Genomic DNA, 20,689 nt, shown 5'->3' with positions numbered 1-20,689 from the left:
ATGCGTGCGCGCACACCGGTCCATCACTCACTCACTCTCTCTCTTCCTTAGTGTGTCACAACCAAGAGGGGATCAATATTAAACAATCAATACTCCGTATTAATTCATATAGCAGCCTCCCTCTTATGAGTGCTGTCAGCTGCCCGGACTGTATAGAATATATACATCCATGTTTTGATTACCGACCAGAATCGATGCTCTCTTGCCAGGAGCCGCATTCAAGACTGCAAGGCGGCCAAAAGATGAACCGTTGTTTTTTGAAGTTATTTTTGCAACATTGCCAATTGTCTTGGCAGTGCTTCTTGCTGCGTCGGTTCCAAAAAAGGAATTAGGCTTACTTTACTAATCCCCCGTCTTCCATTTATTCGTTGTTGTTGATGTAAAGCATTTGCTAACGTCTCTATCGACCAGATTTCTGTGATATACAAACCAGTCGTCAAGTACATTTTGTTTATGATAAAGCACATTTAAAAACGACCAAAGGCCGACCAAAGTGATGGACTGTATGAAAATAATAACACGCAACCCATCACATTTAAAACTAGGGCTGTTACAATTATGACATTTACATGACGGTTAGTTGTCACACAAATAATTGCGATTGGCAATAAATATACAACGAAATGACTGACATATTGGATTAAATACTAGAAATGACTCAAGCCCTTTTATGCCGGCTTGCACCTTAAAGTAACTAAAGTTTATGAAAGTGTGAAATGAAAGTGAGTGACATGCAGTTTTATCTGATGGCTGGGTGACTCGCTCCTCATGTGCTGTGTTGCTAGATTTTGGGAGAGAAATAAGCAACCGTGGCCTTACTGGCCTATGGAAAGACCAAAAGAAGCGACTTTTGCCAAATGAGCACAATTGGTTGTAATAAAATGATATATCAACGAAAAAATCTGATATCATTATGATTAATTGCGACTGTAGGTCTCAGTTTACTATCAGAACCGTCACAGATTGTCTGTGTCTGTCCGGTCGTCCGTCCGTACGGGTAACGCTTGACACTGTTGTTCCCCTGACACATCACTGTGACATCACAGTGATGTCAGATACTGAAAGCAGGGATCTCCATATATGGGCATAAACAGGTTACATTGATGTCAGATACTCAGAGCAGGGATCTCCATATATGGGCTTAAAAGGGATAGTATCCCAGATGATGCCCTGTTAGGAGAACCACACTAACAAAATCCATATACAGCCAAGACAGATGGCCAAGACAGATGGCGCGAGCTTTCTGCCCTTAGGCGTCTTTCTGGTATATTATGTAGGTGCAAATGAAAACTATATCTCATCTTAAATGAAAACAGTAAAAAGTACATAACAGCCAAAACGAATAAAATAGAAAGAAGCGAGCAGAAACTGTGCGTGTGTGAGTGTGTGAGTGCATGTGTGCACCTGCGCAAACAAACCAACAGACATCCACCTCCCTTTTAGACATATTTGACACAATACTCTTATTATATAGAAAATAATAATCTATTTTTCCTTTGATCTTGATAACGAGCTTAATCTGAACCTCATAGTCCGTAACGCAGCTCAGCTGCCACTGAAAAGGGCCTTGGCTGCTCATAGACAACCTGATTCACGTTGTTAAAACTACATCCAGCATTAATGCCGCTGTCGAGATAAGTGCAGGGCAGAGGGCCTTTAACCAAGGCCTGGCCTAGATAGTAAATTGAATCGTGCGTAGAACTGATATCTCTTGACTGGCACCGTGACTTTCAGAACACAAAACAATTGCATTCAAAGCTATACACCCGAAACCCGTTTCATTGTCTTATTTCTAAAGACGCAGAAGTCTTTGACCGAGCTGAATAGCTCTGTTTTGGTTGTATTTCTTGCACTCTCTCTCCCCTGTGGCGTATGGCGACACTACAATTGGTGCTCTCTGTCAGGCCAGCAGGGAGCCTTGCATTATAGATGAGGCACTTGACTCTGAACTAAATTGCAGTCCCATGATATGGAGATCTCACTGCTGCACCACCACTTTGACTTGTTTAGAGACCAGCTCTAACTCCTTCATGTAGTCTGTTCTTGTATGCTGCCTACATGGATTAAAGTTCTCAGTCGCCAAGACTGATTTCAGTCATGTGGATCCCATAGAAGCCAGCAGCATGTCTTCTATGGAAGCATGTTGGGGGCGGCAGTGGCTCAGGGGTAGTTCGAAGGTTCCCAGTTCGATCCAGGGCTCCCCCAGAGTTAGTGTCAGTGTCCTTGAGCAAGACTCTGAACCCCTAATTGCTCCCGATGAGCACGTTGGTGCCTTGCATGGTTCCCTCCGCCATCTGTGTGTGAATGTGTGGATGTAATGCACAATCGTTGTAAAGTACTTTGGATAAAGGCGCTATATACAGTAAATGCACCATTTACCAATTACCATTTATGTTGCGCAGCGAAAATAGCCTATCTACAAGCTCTCAATGCATCTGTGACAGATTGAGAGCTTGTAGATATATTGTTTCAAGATTAGAGCATTTGAAGTGTTCAAACTAGCAGTATGTTCTTCCATAAAACCGTACTAGTCTACAATATTTCATAAAAGCAATGTTTCAGTCTCAGTCTATGATGTCGTCACCTGGTTGGCAGTATATAGAACAATATTACTAAAACATCATTATTGTACATATCGTTTAAATTGTTTAGGAAACAGCGCTAGAACGGGGGGCTCCTTGCACACCGTTTCACAAATCGCATACCGGTAATAGGACTTAAAGATTTTTTTTTTTTGCTATAATCCATGCCAATGACTAAACTACAATTTAATACATTGGGATGTCAATCAAGAAACCACATTCCAAGAGCATATTTGTGAGGCAATAACTTATAATATATAAATATATATACACACACACACACACACACACACACACACACACACACACACACACACACACACACACACACACACACACACACACACACACAAGGTCAGATAGCAAAGAAAATATCAGCCCAGACATTTGAAAAACCTGTTTCACTGCTTGTGCCAAAATATGCGAGGCTGACAGATTAAAGTATTTGTTCTAATGTGACTGACTGGTACAGTGGGCGTGGTTCAGAACAGAAACGAAATAATCAGGAACTCCTTTTGGTAGTTTGACTCACCATTGACCTGTTCAGGTCTTGCTAAATGTTTGCTCTGTGTAAACAGTCTGAGGGATATATGTGTGTGCAGGGGCGTCACACCAAATTCTGGGCCCTGGGTACAAGGATTCACTGCGGGCCCCCCATGAATGTTAACTATTGAAAAATAGTTAACAAAATGTGTGCAAGAAACCTATGTCAAGGACCCCCAAGATGATATGTATTTGGCCACGGACCCCGATCTCAAAATATTTAGTTCCAGGGACCCCCAGAAGCAAAATTTGAGTTAGAAATGTTTGCTTAAAAAAATACATATATTCAAAGATTTTCACACATTTTCACAACTTTTCAAAAATAGCAGATCTACAAGCTCGCAGCGCGGCACTCGGTGCCGCGCTGTGAGCTTGTATATCTGCTATTTTTCAATAGATAAAGTTATTAGGGCCCCTCCACCTTGGGCCCCAGTAACTCAGTCCCACTTTCCTACCCCTTGTGACGCCCCTGTGTGTGTGCCGTGTGGTCTGCTGCTTATCCACTATTGTGACACAGCAAGGCAGTTTTGATATAACGTTTGTTTCTGTCTCTCTTTTCCTGTTAATTTTTTCTTTCCCTTCGCCCACGATAAGTGGCTAAAAGCCAAGGTAAGTCCGGTTTGTCATACAAGTCATGACCCATCCTGCAATAGTGTCTGTTATTGACCCTCTTTAAGGAAAAGTTCACCCAAAAGAGTACTTATTTTCTATCAACTACACACACACCATGAAGCCAGAAATTCATGGAATGTATTTGTTTTGTCACATTATTGCTAAGCCCAGCGGTGGAAGTGACTAGTAACTAAAAGTGTTAAAATAACTGTAGTGGAGTAAAAGTAAAATGTTTGCCTCTGAGATGTAGTGGAGTAGAAGTAAAAGTATAGACAATTGGAAATACTCAAGTAAAGTAGAGGTACCTCACAATTATACTTAAGTACAGTACTTGTACTTGTAAATGTGCTTGGTTATTTTACACCACTATGGCCAATAATTTGATGACAGGGTCATCTGTCAATAAAAAGACAAAAACTAATAAATCTCAAGGCTTCATGGGATGTGCAATTGATAGAAAATAAGTCCAATTTTGGGGGGTGAAGTACTCCTTTAAAACCCCAAACACTTCATCCAACAGCAATCACTCCCTGTGGCTCTTGTAGTCCTTTTAAATGTCCTATTAACACATTCATAGTCTACCTAGCTAAGGATCCAGCATAGTTGCCATACCCTCCTCCCTCATAACGCCATCCAAACCCGCCTCCCCCCTTATTAATTTACCAATCCAGTCCTGTCTACATATACCTAAATGTATATTATGTGCTGTGTATAATAGATCTCCTTATTCGTGTTGTAGTCCCAGCTTCTGTTCTTCCTATGGGTTTTCCAGATTAACTATTTACATCATGTCCTTTTAATCTATGTGAATTATGTTAGATCTATTACTCTAGTTTAATGCTACGTGGCACACGTTATGAAAAATGCAAGCGTTAAGAGCTCCTATGTTTCACCACTACACTTTGCCTCGGTTTCTGTTTCCTTTGCTAAGACGCAAAGCGAGAGGGATCATTGTCGGAGGCATGATCTGTGTGTTTTGAAAGAGGCCGTGTTGAAATCTGCGGTGGGAAAGGTACCGTCATCAAAATATACTTCAAGGACCAAACCTTATTTGGTACTCGATATGCAGAGTGTCCCGTCTCATAAGTTTTCGAATATCTAAAATTTATAAAAAGATCTTTTGAAAATTGCAGCTCTACAAGGTCACAACGGGACGCGGTGTGAGCTTTTAGAGCGCCTATTTTCAAGAAGCCAAAGTGAGTGAATAGGCTATATAGGGCTGAAGTGATTAATGCGTGTTTTGTCATAATAATAGTATTAGTAACAATTCTTTGAATAATTGTAGTGGAGTGTACAATATCTGCCTCTGAGATGTAGCGGAGTAGGAGTAGAAGTATTGGAAAAAGCAAACGCTCCAATAAAGTAAAAGTACCTCTAAAGTGTACTTAAGCACAGTACTTGAGCTGATGTAGTTAGTTACTTTACACCACTGGTTCTCAAAGTGGGTTCCTTCAGGGGGCACTAAATTGACCCATACAAGTCTGTAACTCTGACAGTATACAAATGGAACCAAATGAACCTGTTAGGGTTCATTTGGTTTGGTTGAAATTAAACCGGGTGTCTCCATTCCAACCAGAGTGTCCCACACCTTGTTCCGGAGTGATTGAAACGCCTCCTGACTCACTGGCTACAAGTCAGTGGAAACTGCAACAAGACAGAACTTGGTGTCATCACCAGTGAGACATCATTATGTCTCTATTTGGGCAGAAACCTCTTATCTCCATATTCTAACTTTTTAGTTTTTTTAAATTAAAGTAGTTCACCCCCAAAAATGACTTATTTTCTGTCCATTACACACCTCACAATGCTTTGAATTCATGGAGATTATTATTATTATTATTATAATTTGTTTCTCGCATTCCTGAGCCAATAATTTGATGACCGGCGCCGGCGGAGTCTAACTCACTTGAGTACAGAGTTGTGTTGAAGAGTCCTTGAGCAAGACTCTGAACCCCTAATTGCTCCCGATGAGGAGGTTGGTGCCTTGCATGGTTTCCTCCGCCTGCCCTGCCGTGTATGAATTTGTATGAAGGGGGGAATATAATGCACAATCTGTGTAAAGCGCCTTGGATAAAGGCGCTACAGTATATAAATGCACCATTTACCATTTACTGATGATGACCTGGTCATCAAATATCCACAAATTCAAGGCTAGAGAATAGAGTAGAAAATATGTAATTTTTGGGATGAACTACTCCCTATCAAACCACAGCGTCACACAAAAGCAGCAGATCGACAAGCTTTGCGCTGCGCTTCGAGTTACCACCCGACGGAGACGATTGCTGTATCTGGGAAACCCTATTATTCCACGTGATCCTTTTGTTGTATGTACTGTAGATGATAGTAGTGATAGCAAAACTGTCTCGTCTCTCTCGTGAGCATCTGTGCCAAATCAGCAACCGCTGTGTCTTCTCCTTCTTCAAACTACAGCAACATGGAAACAATCAGGCCGTCCGAGGAGGCACGCTATCGCGGACCAACCCGCCCACACAGAAGCCGCCCAGCCCTCCCATGTCTGGGCGTGGCACCCTGGGGTAAGACATCCGTTTTTTTGGACACTCTGGGGATAGGGAAGTCTAATTACTAATTATCTAATATGTGGTGCCATGGCATTGGTCCGAAGGTTCATTAGTCCGAAGGTTCATTAGTCCTAACCTTAGTAACCCTAACTAAATTCGGACTAATGAACCTTCGGACTAATGGGCAGTCCCCAATTTATGTACTGTTGTATTATACTACTCTTTTTGTTTATAATCAGGTTGTGTTATGAGTTGCTGGTTGGGTAATACACTGGAGAGTTTTTGTGTTTAATTAAAACTGGGAAAGCATCCATGTCATTTTAGATTTTATATGTAGGATATCCAAAAATAGCGGATGTACAAGCTTGTACATCTGCTATTTTTGAACATTCTTTATAAACCTTGAAAGTACTGAGAACTACTGATTTTGAAGGCATTCGTAAGATCGGCCTTGGGTCATTCCCTTCCAGAAATCAAGTTTCACTTTCTGGGTTAACTGCGGGACTTTTCTTACCTTTTAACGTGGGCGTGTGCGTGTCCATTGTGCACGATGGTGCACGGATCATGCACCATGCGTGTGCACGCCGTTCACAGCTTTCAAACAAAGACATCCGCATGGAAATCCGTTCAGGCATTCATGAGATGGCTGCCGTTATGTTTACGTAGGAAGTGAACAGGAAGAACAGGAAGTGATAGTTCCGGGGTCGAACATGCATTTCCGGTTCGGGTTCATGCCGAAACCGGAAGTAGGGGAGAAAAAACAAAACAGGCAGGGAATGTAATTGATCCATCTGATAATCCCATGTGGCAGGGGTCTTCAACGTTTTCAGGTTAAGGATCCCTTAGTTGAGCACTTGGGCGAGAGATGAAGCAGGGACGCCCACAACCTTTTCATAGATTCCATATAGTTTCATCGTTTGACAGCACAATCATCAGGGTATTTTGGATTCATGTAAATTTGTGTTTTTAGATATTTAACCACACAGTCAATACTTAAAGGAGCTATAGTCAACTTTTTCATTGTAGGGCCGACACTTTGTTTACATCCTAGTCTATAGACTAGAATGTAAACAAAGTGTCGGTCTGACAATGGTCAAAATGATTATTGTATCATTGTTTTACGCTTTTTGTGGTCATTTTTGAATAGAAACACATATATGAAGCTTATTCTTTTATAAAATATTTTCGAAACATTATTTTTATAGAACAGTACACGTATAGTCAATACAATTGAAATGTAGTACAGTACAAGTACAGTTAAACACCCTGCCTAAAAGGAACATTTCAAATAAGACTTTTTACGGTTTTACGTGGGATATGGTTCAAGCAATTGTCCTGACACGAAAATAAAATATTCATTCATTCATTCATTCATTCATTCATTCATTCATTCACCATACACAAAATGTTATGTTGTTCTGAAATATACAGTAGCTACAAAATCTAAACAAGACACAGTGTCTGGTAACAGCCTCATAGCCTCCCATCCAATTTTCAACTAAGGATTATGTGTGCAGTTTGTGAACAAAGCCACACATATCATATCACAATGCAGTATTTATTCAGCGCAGTTGTGTGAATCAATGTCCTTGTGTATTGACCGTCTATGCCTCATTTGGAAACAAAGTTTTCTTTTGATAGTTGGAGCACAGATTTCAGCTGTGCCCAACTTTCATACTTAAAGTTTCACTTCCAATTCTGCGGTTCATTTGGCCAAATGGAAATGCTGATTCTGGATAAGTACTTGACCAATATAGACTGGGATCCCCCGACAGAATACAAGAAGTGTTTCTTTCACAAGGTATATAATAAACTAGACAGTGTGGCTTTGGGGTTTGTAAAAATAAACTCAACAATTTATAGCAGTCTTCTTACGTGAAGTGTGACAATGTAGACTACCCGTTAAATCAAACTTGAGTTTTACAGTGTGCAACTTGGGCAGAGGCTTTTTATATGTATTTGCATTCTTAGGAAAAATTACAAAAACGGGCTAAAACAGTGGTTCTTAAAGTGCGGTCTGGGGACCCCGAGGGGTCCTTGTGGGGTCCCCTGCAAAATGGCTGATTGTTTAGGAAATGGACACTTAAAGCTTTGTAACTCTGATGGGGTACAAATGGAACCAAATGGACCCATTTGGTTCCATTTGTACACTGTCATTGGTGTCATTGGTGTCCATGGCCTAAATGCATATAAAACTGGGGGTCCTTGAAGTTTAAAAAGTTTGAGAACCACTGTTCTAAAAGAGACAAAATATGTCAAAACAGCTAAAATATAGCGAATTTCAGAATGTTTTTAAATCCGTTTCATCCTCTGTTGACTTGTGAAAGACTACTGTATGTCTGCCACAGCAGCAGTTTGTGACACTAATCAGACATTAATGCCGGGTGGGGTTTTAACACTGATGCGTTCACTCACAGAAGTTCAACATCCAGCTGTTGTAGATAGGATTTGTGACACCCCATTGCACACTTACTATAACAGCACGACACTTCGAATAGTAGCAGTTAGTTAAATTAGTGACATTTTACTGACTCTCAACTTGGGCCACACACATACTAATTTCTCATTGATTCATAATATAAATAGTTTCATATAACCTCACCATATTTTTTTCGTAATGAATGCCCTACTTCATCAGTTGCAAAAATGTAGCGAAGATGGCAGATCCACAAGCTCACTATGTGTCACATCGTGACTCGTTGGGAGCTTGTAGATCAGCTATGTTTGCTATTTAAAAAAACATGTAATGAAAGTGTGTGTGTGTGTGTGTGTGTGTGTGTGTGTGTGTGTGTGTGTGTGTGTGTGTGTGTGTGTGTGTGTGTGTGTGTGTGTGTGTGTGTGTGTGTGTGTGTGTGTGTGTGTGTGTGTGTGTGTGTGTGTGTGTGTGTGTTTATGAATATTGAACCAACGAAAAGTATTATTAACAAGAGCTTGAGACTGAATAGTAACTATGTTAGATGCATTAAAACACAGGTACATTTTTTCCCATTTCCTGAAAAGTAACAGTTTTGGACATACACACACAGAATGTATTGATTGTGATTGTGTTGCCACCATCAGGCGCAACGCCTCCTACAAGACCCTGGAGCCGGTGAAGCCCCCCACGGTGCCCAACGACTACATGACCAGCCCCGCCCGCCTGGGCAGCACGCAGAGCCCCGGGCGCACCGCCTCGCTCAACCACCAGAGGCAGCGCACACACAGGTACTCACTCACTCACTCACTCACTCACTCACTCACTCACTCACTCACACAATTCTCCCCTTTGCAAATCCCGCCCCATTCTGCCCTGTTACTATGGTGGTACAGATGACCCTGGGCAGATTGTTTTTGAGCGGTGGTCACACCGTCTCCATAGCGTGGCCGTGTGTGTCTGTCTGTCTGTCTGTCTGTATGTAGCCTCTGGTGTAGCCTGAGTACCCTGGGTGACCAGAGAGGTGCTGTTGAGTCTAGCCTTCCCTGAGCATCAACTGCAATACACACACACACACACACACACACACACACACACACACAGGCACCCCCCCCCCCCCCCACCACCGCTCAGTTCACACGGGTGTGATTTTTATAGTGGCAGTGAATGGGGGGAGAGGGTATTTTCATTGCCTCATTATTGCAATTTAAAGTACCAAAGGAAAAACATCTAGGTGATATTAATAAAAAGGGAAGACAAAGGTACAGTAGTTACATTGCAAAACAGGGGGTTTCCCGGAAAATATATGTTTTAATTTGTTTAATCCCAGTGGGACAGAATCACCATTGCAGATTATTTTATAGTGGAAGTGGATGGGATTTTTCTTTTTTTCATAGCCTCATTACAGCTATATAAAGTACCCAAAAAAACACATCTACATGATATTAATAAAAAGGGAAGAAAAAGGTACAGTAATTACATAGCAAAACAGTAGTTTCCCCCCGAAAATATATGTTTTAATTAGTTTAATCCTCTGGATCAGAGAGAGAATAGAAATGGAAAGAGAAAGCGCAGTGCATCTTGGGTAGGAAGATGACAGCCAGATTATAGTTCTCCTCACATAATAGGCTGGCTTTCGTAATTCTGCCCATTTAAAATATATGTACCCAATCGTAACTCTTAGTTATATTGATAAGGTCCATGTGAACTAGTTTGTTGAAGCTTATTCATTATATTGAGCGAAATCGCGATCACCTCGCGTGGCCGTACTAGACGCACGCCGTGTCGCGCAGTGTGGACAGTTGTTGAAAGCCTGAAGCAACATTCTCCACTGCACAAACTCCACCCCCGATAGCAAAAAGTGAATGTTTTTTTCTGGTTGGCCAGTCAGGGAGTCTCAGGGACCAATCAGAAGGCTGACAAACGGTGGATTACACAGACACGCAAAGGGATGTGTCGCGCTGCGACGTGTTGTGAGTTTGGAGGTCGGCTAATTTCAGTGCTTGATACCACACTGAACTAAAGCATAATCAAGTCAATACTGGGGATGTGGCATATGGCATGGATTTCTACACAGAGAGGGCAATTATTTCAACATAAGATGCTGCATTCAAGTTCAGGAGAGTTTGGACAAGGCAATGCTCTTGAATGCTGCCTTCAGGTATGTCATGGAAAGATGGGCATTTGCATTTCCTTCACCATAGTAAAAACTGCATTCATGGTGTGGAGAGGGCACCTTTTACAGACGGGTAAAAGGGCAGGGGCTCAAGCCCCCTTTGATGTCTATGTGTGCACGTGCTTGCACACGCACACATGCACGATCACACGTAAAATAGCAAATCTACAAGCTCGCATCACAATTCATCACATTTATTTTCAGTGAAGAGATCTGATGTAGCGTAAAAAAAAAAAGAAAGTGGACACCGGTCAACTAAGTATAAAGGGTTTTAAGAAGTGGTTGTTAAGAAAGTGCACGTACACCACGATGTTATGCACAAACTGCACAGATGCACTCCCAGGCCTGTTGAACAGCTGTGTACCCCCCTCCCCCCAGTGATCTCTAAAGAACTCTCGGTATCTGTTTTTTTTGTGACGGAATAAGAACAGACTGTCTTTTGCTTTGTTTCATTTATTTTGCAGAAGTAGCACTTTTCACACTTTCTCTTGTATATACCACCCTTCCCCCACCATGTGTGTCTCTGTAGCTTCCATACACCTAATCTCAAGAAGACCTAATTAATGTGAGATAATAAACCAAGCACACTCTTTGTACGCCCGTTTTGACTTTTCTCTTCACTTTTAGTGTAGCAGTTTGAGGTGCTTTTTTCACATCACCTATTTCCTCCTAGCCTCGCGTAGCCAGGCTTACTCTTCTGCGAAGAGAAAAGCCTGGTGACAATATAAGGCAGAAAACGTTCTGGGAGGTGGGGCTGAATTTTCCCGGAAGCTGTATTTTTTTCACAGTGCGGTGTTCCTGCAAACGTATTCCCTGCACGAAAAAAATCTGGTCTATGTCTCCTGCTCCGTCGGTTGCGCTCGAAATAAACAATATACAAACACAAACATAGATTCAAGCAATGTTACACCTATTAAGAGTGAGTTAAAGCTATACTGTGTAAATTGCTAAACTTGTGGTCAGTAGCGGTATTGCTTTTTTCGTCCGTTTTCCGCCCGGAGTCGCCGCGGACCACCGCCGCGGACCACCGGAGCGCCGCCGCAAACCACTGCGACCGATACGAATCCGTGGAGAGGTAGAACGCATGGTAGAACGTAATTTTCTGGCCAGGATTTGGGTATTAAGAGGTTAAGAATCCTTCACCATGGTAAACACTGTAGCTGAGCGAGGCTACTTCCTGAAGACACGGCAGATAAGCTGTGATTGGCCGGTAGTGTATCGTGTGTATGATCCGCAATGTGATTGGCCAACGTATACACAACGTTTACAGATGATGCAGATGACGCTATTTTTCCGCGAAAACCGGAACCCGGCCAGGATCATAGAAAACATATAAAGAGAAGGCTTTAGAAGCTGAAAATAACGGAGTGGGTGTTCTAAAACTTTAGCGATTTAAGAGTTAGGACAATTTTAAGATTTGTTTTATAAAAAAAGTTACATGGTATAACTTTAAGAGCTACAATCTATTTTAGTTGTTTCGCTAGGGAATGTAAACAGACCCGCACCGCATGACGTAACGTCCGTTAAACGCAGCACTTCCGCTAGAAATCGTGGAACCAACCGGAAGGCATATTGTGTGATTTCCTCCCCCCTTGAAGCTGTAAATCCAGCCTTGATTTGCCTGACAAGGTTTTGGTGGGGGATTCAGAATGAAGCCAGAATCACTGCGTTTATGACAAGCAAAAGTATAATTATTCTATGATTTAACTATTGAAAAATATCAGATATACAAGCTCACAGCGCGGCACCGAGTGCCGCGCTGCAAGCTTGTAGATCTGCTCTTTTTGAAAAATCGTGAAAATTAGAATTTTGACCCGATTCTATAAGTGTCTTTTGAATCCTTCTAAGATTTTTGGAAAAAACCTATGTTTCTATGTCAGCAATCTGGCCAGCCATCGTCAAAGAAAAGGTCCTTTTCACTTCAACTGGAGCTCAGTTGGTCTGTTCTTGAGAGACTACTATGTCAGTGGTGCTCAAACCTTTTCATGTCAAGGACCCCCAAAATGATATTTATTTGGCCACACGGACCCCCATTTCAAAATATCTAGTTCCAGGGACCACCCAGAAGCAAAATTTGAGTTACAAACGTTCGCTTTGAAAATACATTATATATTCAAAGATTTGCACACATTTTCACGACTTTTTCAAAAATAGCAGATCTACAAGCTCGCAGCGCGGCACTCGGTGCCGCGCTGTGAGCTTGTATATCTGCGATTTTTCACTGGTTAAAGCATTCAATAATTCTAGGCCTAAATGGGTTCCTTGGTGCAGAAAACACCTGCAGGCTGCTTGTTCCCCCCGGAACTCTTTGCTGGTGGGAGTGCGACTCCTTTCAAATCCAATGCAGAGTCATGAGTACGGCTGAAGTCGGAGAAGGCGAGCGTTTACGGTATTTCATGATTTCTGAGTTCTGAGTACGGCTGAAGTCGGAGAAGGCGGGCGTTTATTTCATGATTTCTGAGTTATGAGTGACCGCAGTTTGCTTCATTAGCTAAGAAGGCAGTAATGCTGACTGTGATTCCCATAAATATTACATCACTCTTCGTTTTCCCTTCCTCGCCTCTCCCACAAGCATGTCACACGCACATGCGCGCGCGCGCGCGCACACACACACACACACACACACGCACACACACACGTACACACGCACACACACCCACACACACACACGCACACACACACACACACACACACACACTCTCCTCGCTTTCTCATTCTCTCACGTCCCTCCTGAGCTTGCATCCAGGACTTTTTAATTTGTCACACTATTAATGACTTCATTAAACATTATGGAGTGGAATAGTTATAGTATAGCATAATTAATTGTTGATCGTGATTTACTTCTTTCTTCACCTGATCATGATTTCCACTATTAATTATCATAACATTCAGTAATTGTCAAACATTTCCTTTTCATTAAATATTTAAAGGGCCAAATGCTAGTTGAAAATAGCCTGGCCCGGCCGGGCCGCTGGCCTTGCGGTCCGGACACCTAAGCTGCAATGTCTGACAGTGTGATGCACGTTTGAGTCCCGATCCTGACGACCTTTGCTGCATTTCACTCTCACCATTTTCTCTCTATCTACTATATTACTATCAATAAAGGCAGAAAAAGTAATAATATCTTTTAAAAAAAGAAAGAAAGCAAAATTAAATGTAGCAGCAGGCAAGGAATGAAATTAAACAATTTTTTTCCACAGATCAAGATTTCTAGCAAAGATAATCAGTTCGGCTTTAGTAATTTAGCCCTGTGCACCATCTGGTCAGTCAACTATTCCCTCTTGAGGGAGCACACTCAAGTCTATAAATGCAATTTGCTGGATGCACGGCTCACGAAGACTCACACTAAGAAAATAAATAGCCTGCGGTCATGCTCGGACACTGCCCTGTCTGCTGCCCTTAGACAGGTCCACAGGCTACAGTACCACTGCAACTCCTCTCCGACTAAGATGCTCTCTTTCTAAGAACACAAGTCGTTGGTTATGGTGAGGGCAGTGAACCTGTACCATGACAATCCATCAATGATACCCTGAGGGAGGCTCAACGCCGAAACGTGTCCGTGTATGTATGCTGCCAGTGGCTCTGCCTTAAATTAAATAAAAGTAGCAGAAGGACTTCGGAGTGCTGCCTTTCATTAGTCTGGTTGCCCTAACAGACTATAGTACTTGTCTGACTTTCTTCATCCATCCATCTTTCCGGATAAACTTTATTTTTCCGCGCTACTCCTCCCGCAGTTTTGGTGGCACGCACTTGGGCCATATGTTGACTTCAATGGGGAAAATTCAAATGGTAAGACAGAATTCAATTCAACTCAATTCAAAGGAGCTTTATTGCCATGAGAAAACATACATTTACATTGCCAAAGCAAGTGTCACAAATAAAAATAAAAACTGTTGAAAATGGGGAACATACAGTACAGTTGGAGGGGGTACAGCATTGTGTAAACAGCTATGTCGCATTGTGACATGTTATATATACAGTACATTTCATTCATTCATTTGCAAGTGTGACTCACGTCCACACTTGCAATTTCCCAGAATTGCATCTTTCTAGTTTTCCTATTGTAAATATTCCCCATCTTGCCAACAGTGTTAATTTGTAGACTAACACTATGACTAAAAATGTTCTTCGACTACCCTTTTTCACTGATGAAAACGAAATAAAAACTAAGCTACGGTGACTAAGACTAAATATATTGACAATTTTGTCAACAAATTCGTATTCAAAAGTCAAAAACTATAATGTTAGGGAGGGCCTAGTTCCACGAGATCCAGAAGAACTAAAAGGGCCCCAATGGAAACAAGACCACAAGGACTATTTTGCTGTTATCCTTTTAGAGCAAGTGTTTGACTGTATGTGTTGTTCACTTCCCAATGTATGAATGAATGGACCATTGTAAAATGCTTTGAGTTCAAAACTTGCTTAGACAAGCGCTATAAAAATGCAATCCATTATTATTCATTATTGTTGTTTTACATTCTGTCTACCAAAATATGCAATCAAGTCATTTTATGTTCGGTTGCGTTCTGAAAATAGCAGATCTACGAGCTCACTTGTAGATCAGCTATTTTCAGCATGCAAACGATCGTAAAATCAGGCATTACGATGCCATCACGGCCCTCCTTTTTAGTCGACAAGTCAAGTGTTAGTCGACTAAAATGGGTTTTTATTCAAAAGACAAAAATGTGCTGTCAAAATGGACACTGTCTGTAACTGTTCCCCTCTTGCCAGTGTGTGATGCCGTGGTGGGAGTGGCTCTGGAGGCCTGTGCTAACCTTGCATGCTCTGTTTATTGCGGTGCCTTCGCTATTTGATTTCACAGCCTCTCAGCCAGCCCGGCTTATTCAGCTCATCTCTCTTCGTCTTGCCATCCTCGGCCGAGTCCTGAATCCAATATCTGTGTGTGTGTGTGTGTGTGTGTGTGTGTGTGTGTGTGTGTGTGTGTGTGTGTGTGTGTGTGTGTGTGTGTGTGTGTGTGTGTGTGTGTGTGTGTGTGTGTGTGTGTGTGTGTGTGTGTGTGTGTGTGTGTGTGTGTGTGTCACAAGGCCAAGAAACGCACTTGGGGTGACAGGGCCTTCTCCGTTGCAGCCCCCACCCTCTGGAACCCACTCCCACCTCATATAAAAGAAGCCCCCACCCTTGCCGTGTTCAAAGCCTCCCTCAAAACCCACCTTTTCAGACTTGCATTCCCTACCTAACCATACTCCACCCACCTTTTTCAGTTTTATTTTTATTTATTTTCTTTGTGTGCCCTATTAATTGTACTTCTTAGATTTTAACCTTTTAACATTGTCCTATTAAAGTTGTTTTTATTGTATCTTTGTTTTGTAAAGCGACTTTGAGTACCTTGAAAAGCGCTATATAAGTTCGATGTATTATTATTATTATTATTGTGTGTGCGTGCGTGCGTGCGTGCGTGCGTGCGTGCGTGCGTGCGTGAGTGGGTGTGTGTGCACGTTCTATCTAGAGCAAGATCAGTGAATCCCAAAATGCTGTATCACATATTGGACACCGAGAAGAGAGTGCTATGGCAGATATAATCGATACGTGTGTGTGTGTGCCAAATTTCAGTTTTTCTTTTTTTTTTTTAAGAAGGCTTTGGACAGCAGTGCGCAAGTATTTGTTCTTGTTCTTGTGAGGGAGTGGGTGTGCATTACGGTGGTTGAGATTTATATGAAACTCTACCTCTGGAGTGTGAGGCTGCAAGTGAAACTGGGACCGAGGGAGAGGGGGTGAAGTGTAGGTGGAATGGAGAGGGCCAAGCAAGGATGCTCTTTGTAGAGACCGTTGGGGGGAAGGGGGGGTGGACATAAAGGAGTCCGGAGGGGACGGTAAGGAATATAGAATCCAACGTCGTGTGTCGATGGCCGGAGGTATTATAGATGCCCCGTTATCCCTTTTATGGGTGATTTATATTTAGTTGCAGTTGCACACACAAAAATAGGCAATCTACAAGCTCATAACACGCATGCACGCACACACAACACACACTGCTGCCTACAGTTTGCCTGCTATGGATCTCGAATGAGGGAGAGAACAAAGCATTCTGGGACAGGGACTTGCAGAGAATGTTTGAGAGGCAGGGGCTGAAATTTCCAAAAGGGCCTTTTGGTGGAAGCACCGAAAATAGCAGACCTCCAAGCTCACAGCGCATCGCGCTGCAACGCGTTGTAAGCTTGGAGGTTGGCTATTTTCGGTGCTTGATACCACACTGAACTAAGCATAAGCAAGTGATTACCGGAGATGTGGTGTAACGGCATGGATTTATTTACAGAGAGGGCAATTCTTTCAACATGAGATGCTGCATTCAAGTTCAGGAGAGTTTGGACAGGGCAATGCCTTCAGGTATGGCATGGAAAGAGGGCATTTGCATTTCTTTCACCATAGTAGAAACTGCATTTTTGGTCTGGAAAGGGCAGTTTTTTACAGACGGATAAAAGGGCAAGGGCTCAAGCCCCTTTTGATGTCTATGTGTGCACATGCCTGTTCTGGGATAGATGCATATATAGACAGACAGACAGTGACAGACAGATAGATGTGCAGGAGGGGGCGGGGTTGACTTGAACTGAAGGAGTTAGGAGGAGGGGGGTCTTGGGGGTGGAAGATCACTTTACAGGGCAGGGATGAGGGGGAGTTAGAGAGAGGGATGAGAGATAAACAGTGAGAGGGAGCAAGGGATCAATGGAATAGCAGGGATAAAAGAGGCAGTGGTAGAGAGATGTAGGACGGGACATGGAGAGAGAGAGAGAGAGAGAGAGGGGGGGGGGGAGGGGGAGGGCTGGGGGATTGAGCCTTGACATCGATCTCAGAGACCTCTGGCAGTGTTGCCAGATTTTGAGAGAGAAATAAGCTATTTCTCTCTCAAAAGAGAGACGCAAAATGGGCTTGTTTGTCTATGAAAACAAGCCCATAAAAGAAGCGACTTTTGTGAAATATCTTTGAAATTCTTTTTAACAACGGAAATCTGTTACAGGGGTCCCTGGCACAAATTGTCTTCAGATGGGGATACACAGACAAATACATATTAATTTGGGGGTCCTTCACATGAACTTTACCTAACCAAAAAAAAAAGGGAGAGTATTTTTTGCAGGTCTTTCAGTACGAGTGTATCAAAAAAGCAACTGGGTTAAGCACCGTTGGTCCAACCAGGTTAGCATTCACCATCGTTAGTTTGACTGAGTTTAGGGTTAAGGTTAGGTTTAGGTGTATCTCCGTCCCCCCGACTTTTGTTCACCTCCGCGCAGCCAATCACAAGCTTCCGCTTCCTTAAACCAGTTGCTCTTTTGATACACTCGGACTGAAAGACCTGCAAAAAACACTCTCCCCCCCCAAAAAAGCCCAAAGTCGCTTAAAATAAGCAGATATGGCAACAGTGCCCCTGGGGGTCACACAGAGCCATGACATACTGTACACGCTGACATTCCTGAGCTATTCCTGGCAAACGTCTCGCTTATTGACTTCCTATACGTCAATGTGGGAATCCATGAGTTCTATACAAAGGCATGACACAATCCTGTGTGTGTGTCTGTGTGTGTGTGTGCGCGTGCGTGCGTGCGTGCGTGCGTGCGTGTGTGTGTGTGTGTGTGTGTGTGCACGGCCACCTGCCTGCCTGTGATGCTTGAAATGAAAGTGAACTGAGTGTAGCTGTGGCATGTTGTTCCTTCTAAATGGGACACAGGAGTCTGTGAGCGTGTTTACACACACACACACACGCACACACACACACACACACACACACACACACACACACACACACACACACACACACACACACACACACACACACACACACACACACATACGGTAAGTGTGCCTAACTGCTATGATAGTGTCTGTAGTTATGGCAGGTTTGCCCTAAATAGAAATCTTGTTTCTCTCTCTCTCTCTCCAGTGGTAGTAGTGGAGGCAGTGGCAGCAGGGAGAACAGTGGCAGCAGTGGTATTGGCATCCCCATCGCCGTGCCACCCCCCTCCCTCCCCAACTCTGGACCAGGTGAGCCCATAGTGACCTATAATAATGACGTTGTTTTCTGTGTCCGTGTCAACTCAATTACATTTTCAATTCAATTCTTACTGTATATACAGTGGAGGGGGTACAGCATTGTGTAAACAGAGCTATGTCACATTTTGTCGTTATGTATATACAGGCAGGGTATGAAGCTTTTTGGAACACATATCAGCATTTCTTTTTTTCTCAGTACAATTTCAATAGCATGGAAAAGAAGGGAAAAAAAACTAAATTTTAAAAAGTGTTTAAAGGTAGCAGCTCTGTTTACTCAAGAAAAATTGGAGGAAGGGACACCGACGTCATTTTCCCTATCATGCAATTCCAACCGGCAGATTTGTCGCACCATGGGTGCACTGGAGTCAGTGGAAGCCAAGTGGACCAGCTCATGAACAAACACTATTTTTTTCTGAACAATTGAGACCTTTATAATATATTCGGCTCATATATTCGCTTTGTGTCTCACCACGCCTCTCGGCTGTTATAAAATACCTGGTAACCAGAGGCCTCTTGTGGCTTATTGCTTCATTATATTCCTGACCGATTATATGACAAGGTCTCTGTCGTTCTTTAATAGTGTTTGTTCATGACCTGATCTAGTCAGCTCCAATCTCTGCCATGTATTTCATCGCACTTCCGGTGTGAGTTTTGGCACCCAGGGTGAGGTTATTCTGGTGTATTGTATGTGTGTCACAACCTATTGAAAAAGTGTTTCATAAATATCCTGTAGGCCTACATAAAAGGTGTATCAAGATATATTGTGTAGCTGTCGGGCAGAAACCTCTTGTCTCCAACCTTTTTGTGTTTTTTTCATCACACCCTGCTTGATCATACTACAGCGTCACACAAAAGAATCAAAAGTAGCAGATCTACAATACAAGCTCCAAACGCAGCGCGAAGCGACGTGTTTTGAGCTTGAGCTGTCGGGTGTAAACCTCATGTGTCCAAAACTGTTACTTTTCAGGATTCAAATTCAAAAGTGGCAAAAGTATCAGATCTACAAGCTCAAAACACGTCACTTCGCGCCGCGTTTCGAGCGTGTGCATCTGCTATTTGCGATGCTTTTCTGTGACACTGTAGTATGATTAAGTAGGGGCGTTAATTTACGGAACAAAATTATAGAATACGGAGATAAGAGCTTTTGGCATGAAAGCAACGATGTATAGCAACATAGTTTTTTTCAGAAAACTGTTAGGATTTAGAAGGCATTTTTGTAGAATCGGCCACAGGTCTTAACACATCTGGTGCCAACCCCGAGTTTCCCGAGTTTGGGCCGTTTTTGAAGAAAAAAATATATTTTTTTTTTTCAATTTTTTTTTTCTCCAAAAATGTTTTTTGGACCTCCAGAAATGTATTAGGCATGATCGGGATCGCGAAATTGCATGTTTAACCCCCATACCAACCCATTCTTTCAAACATGGCAGCCATGTTTGTTTACATCTGGGCAAACATGGCTGTTCATCTAGGCATGGGCATGCACGATACGTGCACTATAAATGACATGGAAGTCTATGGAGACCATGGCATCGTGGACATTGAAGAGAAAAAATCACTGCAACTTAAGTGTTAATACCGATGAAAATATGAATGTACTTTGCAGCTGGGGGGTGTGTGTGTGTGTTTGGGGTCAGTGCTTTGAGAGCACACGACACACAAAGCCTATGTTTATTACCAGACAGGGATTATGCAGGCCCATTGTGTTCTAAACACAGCTGATTTGCTACCTCACTCTGTAAAATAGGCCAAGCGTGTGTCAGGGCCCTGCTAGCCTGAGCTACGCCTTCTCTAGCGGCTTTAGAGGCTGTACAAGGCATAGCATTAACCATTCATGAGGTTTTAC

General features: G+C 42.7%; 1 protein-coding gene across 6 annotated transcripts in view; it reads left to right on the top strand.

The window, feature by feature from the left end:
• The window catches only part of LOC308307058 (abl interactor 1-like), a 110,654-nt gene that overhangs the window by 73,221 nt on the left and 16,744 nt on the right, over positions 1 to 20,689 (top strand). For all 6 annotated transcript variants that reach the window (XM_080752170.1, XM_080752167.1, XM_080752169.1 and 3 more), the window contains exons 4-6: positions 6,168 to 6,271; positions 9,317 to 9,460; positions 18,737 to 18,837. In XM_080752170.1, the coding sequence (XP_080608296.1) occupies positions 6,168 to 6,271; positions 9,317 to 9,460; positions 18,737 to 18,837 (349 nt within the window). The remainder of the gene's footprint in view (positions 1 to 6,167; positions 6,272 to 9,316; positions 9,461 to 18,736; positions 18,838 to 20,689) is intronic.

The sequence above is a fragment of the Nannobrachium achirus genome (assembly GCF_963921795.1).
Source record: "Nannobrachium achirus genome assembly, chromosome: 21".
NCBI classification, from domain to species: Eukaryota; Metazoa; Chordata; class Actinopteri; order Myctophiformes; family Myctophidae; genus Nannobrachium; species Nannobrachium achirus.
This window is presented reverse-complemented; position numbering and strand designations above follow the sequence as displayed.